At 38.9% G+C, this 7,210-nt stretch overlaps 1 protein-coding gene and 1 long non-coding RNA gene across 2 annotated transcripts; one reads left to right on the top strand and one right to left on the bottom strand.

Moving 5' to 3' along the window:
- Positions 1–23: 23 nt before the first annotated feature.
- On the bottom strand, positions 24–6,464 carry LOC113674649 (uncharacterized). Its single transcript, XM_089182119.1, has 3 exons — positions 6,205–6,464; positions 1,316–1,678; positions 24–990 (listed from the first exon to the last, which is right to left on the bottom strand). Exons 1-3 carry the CDS (start codon positions 6,220–6,222, stop codon positions 625–627), a joined length of 747 nt encoding a protein of 248 aa, XP_089038245.1. The 5' UTR covers positions 6,223–6,464; the 3' UTR covers positions 24–624.
- Positions 1,685–3,507, top strand: LOC149040318 (uncharacterized). The gene is made up of 2 exons (XR_016179689.1): positions 1,685–2,374; positions 2,849–3,507. It is a non-coding gene; the product is annotated as an uncharacterized LOC149040318 (long non-coding RNA).
- Positions 6,465–7,210: the final 746 nt, after the last annotated feature.

The raw sequence follows: 7,210 nt of genomic DNA, 5'->3' as shown, positions 1-7,210 counted from the left end.
CCACAAACTAAACGTGACAATAATTTTAAAACCCCAAAGATAAAAGCTTTATTGTTCTTCTATTCCTAGATAAAAGGTTGAATACTGTTACAGCGTTGAAGCTGCGCTTGAAGACAAGATCAGATGCGATTATGACCAAAGAATGACCCGAAATCCCTACGTTAATCTCGTTATAGGATAAACACTTTAAAAACAGGGAGGGGAGTTGTTTATTGCCAGGTAAGTAAAAAAAACCTCTTCAAAAAAAGCCCAACACCGAAACATCTAGTAGCAAGGAGCACATATAACAAAATATTAGAAAGTAGCATCACTTGCTCAGGCAGTTCCATACACGCTACACTAAGAAATAGGGTCGTTACAGCCCGGCTGAATGAGCGGGAGCTCTCCATAGATAATTTCATACCTATCTCATCATCTCATCATATACTGAGGCTTCTCACCCAACCAATAAAGATCCCAAAACCACAACCTGTATATAAAAGTCAAAATATCGGGAGGAAACTGACTGACTTAAAAACCTACTCTTAAACAAGACAACGACATGGAATTAAAAGTCATTTCTGAAAAAGCTACTTAAACGCCAGTTGGCTCTGTCAGATCCTTCTCCTTCCACTGTGAGGAAGCCTAATTGTATTTTGGCATAATGCGCTTTCCATGTGCATCACGGGCAAAGATTGGGCAGGTATCTGGAGGGAATGGCCAAGGTCCAGCCTTCTTCTCAGCCTCCTTGGAGATCTCATGAACCCTCTTCATCAACTTCTCGAATGCAGCTCGACCCTTAGGAGTGCCTATCGTATCTCGCATTTCGGCCAGTTTGCCCACGTACTCACCCATAGTTGTCAGGTTCTTGAAAGGACATCCGTGTTTGAAACCAGGGCAGTTTCCGGTAATTCCTTTCATTTCATCAGCAAGACCTTTATAAGGGCACACACCTTTGCCAAAAACTGGGCACTTCTTGACGATCTCTTCAACCGTCAAAGAATATGGAAACTGTAGGTTAAAGGGAAGACAGAATTGAACTAGGAACAAGAATATTCACTGGGAACCGTTACACAACAGCTCAAATAAATCAGTCGTGAGCTAATCACAATTTTCTTCATTTCAGGTAAGATTCAGATCCTGTAGCATGATTCATGTTTCGAGATTTGCTCTGAAAGTGGGAAAAACACAACAGTGACAACTGTTTGACAACTGTTTGGCATTGCTTAAAAAACTGGGGAAAGAAAAGAAATTCCTGCATCTACGCTTTACGTTAGAAAGCTCTTTATTGATGGTTTCAATTCAATATTTTCATTCTGAAATCGAAATTACTTACCACAGTGTATACAGGTTTCAAAATCTCATTTCCTTCGGTGTCTTTGGCAAAGGGGCAGCCACCCTCGAAGAAGCTTTGAGGGGAGACAGTTCCGTACTCCACGTGTTTTTCCTTACTAAGAAAGACGACATCCTTCAAAAACTCGATCCATTGAGCTTCGCCTTTGGACTGGTCACGCATCTGACCCATCATGTCTTGAAGCTCGCCCACGGTCTTGCATTGTTTGAAAGGGCAGCCATTGTTGAAAGGAGGACATTTGTCACAGATGCCTTTCTTTTCTTGGGCAAGCTTGGCATATGGGCAGCCACCACCGAGAAATGCTGGGCAGTTCTTCGATCTGTAATCTACGGTGACGTCTGACTTCTAAAAGGTTGAAAGATAAACGGAAAATCTAAGGCTCAACGATTCCTTTTTTATGACGGCCAGAATCCAAAACATTTACCATTTGGGACCATACATTTAGCACATCATAGCTGTTAGATCAATATAGTTGTGAGGTTAGCGAGAATACGATTGACCTAAAGCATTTACAAAATCATGCTTACAAAGCGACCGAGAACTGCGTTTGTGGCCAGAAAGAGAGAGTTTTGAAGTTGTGCGCACCATTAAAGGGCATGTAAACCCAAAAATACATGTTTTTCTTATACGATGTAAAAAGTGGCGTAGAAAACGAATTTGAAATTAGTTTTGTCCAATTCGACTTATTTTAGGAGAAAATCGGCATTTTCAACTGAAATTCCATTTCCGGTAAAAACAATAGCGAGAAGTCGTGACGTAAGCGGTGGAACCAAAATATTGCGCAACACATATTCCCCAGTAGAACTGGTGTGGGAGTTCGTGTAGGTAGCGGTAGTTCGGAAGAAGTTTTTTTTTTAGAAGATAGCGACTCCAATGCCTTAAGCTTAGTACATGACAGCGCTGGGGATAATCCAGAATCTTCAGGAGAGTCTGGGCCACGTCCTTAACAATATGAGCCGCGTAGGGTTCACCGAAGCGATCCGCACGAAGACAGTACAGAACATGTCGACAGCGATGCGACCGTCTCGGAAACTCAGACTGGTATTTAATTTACTTTGTGATCTATTTGTATTTAACATGAAAATGCAATAAAGCGAGGGTACAATCTAAAGAAATGCAACAGAATTTTTTTAAACTTGAGCTTCTGAGAGTGTTTTATATAAAATTATCAAAGGTGCGAGTGTGGAACTTGTCAACCAATGCCGACAACTCATGAAAGTGTTTGTTGTACGGAAATCGGGCAATTGTGACAAAATGGCCTGAAACCCAGATAAGTTGTATCACTGAGCATCCAGGTTTTCAGTCGATTTTCCTCGATTTCTGGGTGCTGGAGACGGCCAAGTACGCTTACAGGCAGCAGCAAAGCACAGATAATCACACCGGAAACGACTGAGCTAAATATTTTCTGTTTCATCTGTTTTGTTATATTTTGAGATCGATTTACTTGAGTTGTTTCTGCCATTGATTTAATAATACAGTACTAGAGCTGGTTGTTTTTCGCTTCTTTCCTGGCAGGAAATTTCGCTAAATTGCCTACAGATAGCTTGTTCGTTGGTGTTGGGGATATCTCGACAAACACTTTAGGGTCGCTGTGCTATCTTGTGCGGTAAACAATATCCTTCATCTCAGAAGCATTTCCATCGATAAACAAGTTGTATCATGTACATTTCCTTGTGTGGCCTTCATAATTATCCAACCCTGTTTGTGTTTGCTTCGATTTGAAATATCGAAAAGATAGTTTTGCAAGCTGAAATCAGGATCTTTTAAGTTGTACTCAAAATGATGAATATTGTCCTACTGACCTTTGAATGTATTTTCACTGCTGTGAAAACCGCGACACAAATTCTTCTGCTGTTTCTCTGCAGGGTTTCTCAAAGGAAGCACTAAGTGGGGCTGGCATGGATTTTCTTATAGAACATAAGGGTTGATTATGGGATCCTGTATAGAATTCTTTGTATAGAACCGACAAAATTCCAGATCACGTTATTACACACTGATATCAACGAATTCTCTTTCTTTGATACGTGTTTCGAATTCAGGCAAAGGTTCAGACATGTCAGTGTCTTTTACGGGCTCAGCGCTGGCTCCCAAACAACTGGCTTCCCCATAATATTTCATTAGATGAGAAAAAAGATGTTTTTAGAGAACCAATAAAGCTATTGTTGTTTAATTAACGAAACGTTCTCATGTAAATCGATTTTGTACTTTCTCTGTTGACCTCTAACTTTTGAAGAGCTCAACTTCTTTCTCAGTTTGGTCAGCCACTTCCGAATCCTCGTCGTCTGCCGACTGTAAGGGTTGTTTTTTCGTCTTCCGAATAATTTGCTTCTGGTGAGTCCTGAATCGTCGGTACAGCACCAGGAAGAAAAATGACTGCTACAAACAACAGAACGTTCGAACGGCTCGACGAAATCGGCTATTTTCACTTGAACAAATTTCACAAATTGTCGCTTCAAATTTGCGTCATTTGGAAATATTTGCATTGTATGCCCAGTTTTGTTTGAATCAGTACAAAACTGGACGGCACAACGCTTCACCATTACGAAAAAATTGATTATATTGAAGTAAACTGTAAGTAAAAAAATCATGACGAGACCAGCAAACAACGGCTGTAGAAAAGACTCCTTCGTGCCTCACGCGATTATAAAACGAGACTTTGAAGGGTCCACCCGTGACGTCACAGGAAAGATGGTGCCTTTCAAGATGGCGAATGTTTCGAATTTGGAAGAGCTTTTACAAAGTGAAAATGGACTTTTGAGAATAAACGAATGGTACCTTTGGTGTACTTGATATATTTACTAAACATCTATGTGAAAAGAAAATGAACGTTTTTTGGGTTTACATGCCCTTTAAGTAACTTCTAATAAATGGGTGTATTTTGTACTTTCCAAATTCGCTCGAGCACATTACTTTCCACAGGGCTGACTAGGTTGACATCTTGTGATTGTAGCACAGGCGGCCCAAGCTCCAGCTGTGAGACGATCATCTTACGCAATAACGGTCATGGCGGAATTATAAGAGTTTGTATAGGAATATTTACGAGCGCTCTAAGGAATAAAAAAATACGTCAAATTCTCAAAAAAAATACCTCACCTCGCTTCCACAGCGTATTGCTTGTTATCTGACCGCTTACTTGGATGAAAAGAGCCCATTTGAGCGAGTTGTTCATTTCGAGGTTTTCAACGTACATAAGAAATTTCTTATGTACGTTGAAAACCTCGAAATGAACAACTCGCTCAAATGGGCTCTTTTCATCCAAGTAAGCGGTCAGATAACAAGCAATACGCTGTGGAAGCGAGGTGAGGTATTTTTTTTGAGAATTTGACGTATTTTTTTATTCCTTAGAGCGCTCGTAAATATTCCTATACAAACTCTTATAATTCCGCCATGACCGTTATTACGTAAGATGATCATCTCACAGCTGGAGCTTGGGCCGCCTGTGATTGTAGAGCCATCTTGTCGATCAGCTTTCATTACAGTTAAAATTTTAACGCGGAGTGTGTTGCTCAAATACTACTTTAATCACTCGAAATAGAAAGTTCTGAGTTTAACTGATTAAGCTCAGTTCTTTCAACAGGCAGTTTATTCAGGAAAATGAAAAACTAAACGATTAACTATGGCAATTTCGTCAATAAATAGGTTGTGTCTGTGTTACGTAAGAGCGATAGATTGCATAACAATATTCCTTTTGTGCGGATGACTGAGCGAAACGAAAGACGAAACCGGCGACACATCAAGATATTATTTTGTGTTATAAAGACAATGTCTTGCCAGATAGAAAAACTGTGGGCTTGCAACGTTCTATGGCTAAAAGTTGAACGACTTTATCATTTTCTTAACCTGAGGCATATCTAACAGCTTAGTTCTTTCAACAGGCAGTTTATTCATTAAAAGGAAAAACTAAAACGATCAACTATGGTAATTTTCTCTTATAAATACGTTGTGTCTGTGTTACGTTAGAGCGATAGATTACATAACAATGATTCCTTTTGGCCTTATGACTGAGCAAGACGAAAGACGAAACTGGCGACACATCAAGATATTGTTTATTGTTATAAAGACGACGTCTTGCCAAATAGAAAATATGGGCTTGTAACGTTTTATGGCCACAATTTGAACGACTTTATCATCTTCTTAACTTGGGGCGTATCTTCTGTTTGTTTACTTTTAGGGTTTAATAGCGGACTTGTTGAATTGGATTAACTTAATATGTACTAGGAAACTTCTCGAAAATTAATGGTTCCTATAAAGCCTGTGGCTTTGTCTTCTAACTAGTTCCCCTGTTTATGCGTTCATGATAGTAAAAGACCAACCATGGCGTCAACAGCTTTGATTTGAAAAGACAAAAAAAAACTAACCATTAACTGGATTTCTAAACCGAATGAAATCAAGAAGAAGCACGACATTTCAATCCACTGTTTCTTTGGGCCTTGCGAGGGAACGGAATAGTTAAGGTTTTCCTCATTTTGCACTCCATATGTTGAGAAACAATTTGATTCATTAACGGGGATAAAACATTTCTTTCATAAACTTAGCTTTTTTTCGCTTTTCTTAGTCGTCCAAAGAGCACATTCTCAATGTGATTAATGCTTTTTTTCTATCCTACAAAAACCATGCAATGGACGACAATAATAATAAAATCATCATTCGTCACTCTCTTTTAGATAATTAGCATCAAAAGCGACATGCACCTGTAATATTTCCTCAGGATAAAAGAGTTTCAAAAATGCAATATTCTAATTAGAAAAGACAATATTTAGGGAGTGTCACACAGATTGAACATCAAACGCCATAGCTTCAGCCCCTAAATAAAAAACTTGAGACAATACTTAATCGAACCCCTTGGTTAACCTCAGGACTGAATCACTTACTTGCTTAGATGACGCCATGTGGAGCTGTAAATTTTTTTGCAGAAAGAGTTTCTTGAAAAAAGAATTCAAAGACTCGTAGGCTGTAGTAGTTCACACTGTTACTGACTTACTCAACTGATTATGCTGGGCCTGGGTGCATCAATTCAAAGGCAAAAGCAAGGCAAATAACAATGGATGATTGACGTATCAAAACAGGTTATTCTCGATCAAACCGGTTTTCCAACACAGGGTGCAATGCATCATTCAGTTCAAAAAACGTGATAATACCTTACTAATGTTTTTACAACGCCTGCAAATTTGTTATCAAAGTTTCTGATTATTCGTATCAATAGAAGAACCGTCCAAATCTTGGTCATTTAAAACTCTTTTTATGAGAAAGCAAATGATTGAGTCATCATAAGAATAGATATATATTTGTCGACCATCCTAAAAGGCACCACCAGCTCATTTTTCCCTAATTCTGAAAACTCTTTTCAATGAGTTGCGATTCAGCTTTGCCGTTACGAGCTAGGGCTTGAAATAAGCTTGGGCAAGACATTTTCATACACCGTTGAACTGCACAGGAAATAATCTGCCTTTTCTGCATCCTCTGATCTCGCATTCCTGATTTTCGTAACATTTTTTTCGCGAAGAGCGCGAAATTTGCTAGTCGCGAAGATTTTAAATTCGAAGATAATTACATAACCGTGTACAAAACGAAATACCTTAAAGGCTGTTTCCATATGAAGTATTTAGACACCCTCGATAATGATGATGTTAGAAACGACGAAACATTAAATTTGAAATAATTGGCTGCGATAAATTGCTGATAAAGCTCTCAATGAACTTTTAATTTTAAGTTGTGAAAGGTTCAAAACTGTAGCCATACGCAGACAAGCATCGGCGGTCATGTGGTCACAAATTAACATTCTTTACCGACTCAATCCCATAGAGTCCAATATCTCAATCACCCTAAGTTTGTTGTTGTTTTTTTTTTTCGTAAGTCCTTTTTGGTGTAATCACTTAA

This window comes from Pocillopora damicornis, chromosome 9, assembly GCF_964200805.1.
Source record: "Pocillopora damicornis chromosome 9, jaPocDami1.2, whole genome shotgun sequence".
Taxonomy (NCBI): Eukaryota; Metazoa; Cnidaria; class Anthozoa; order Scleractinia; family Pocilloporidae; genus Pocillopora; species Pocillopora damicornis.
This window is presented reverse-complemented; position numbering and strand designations above follow the sequence as displayed.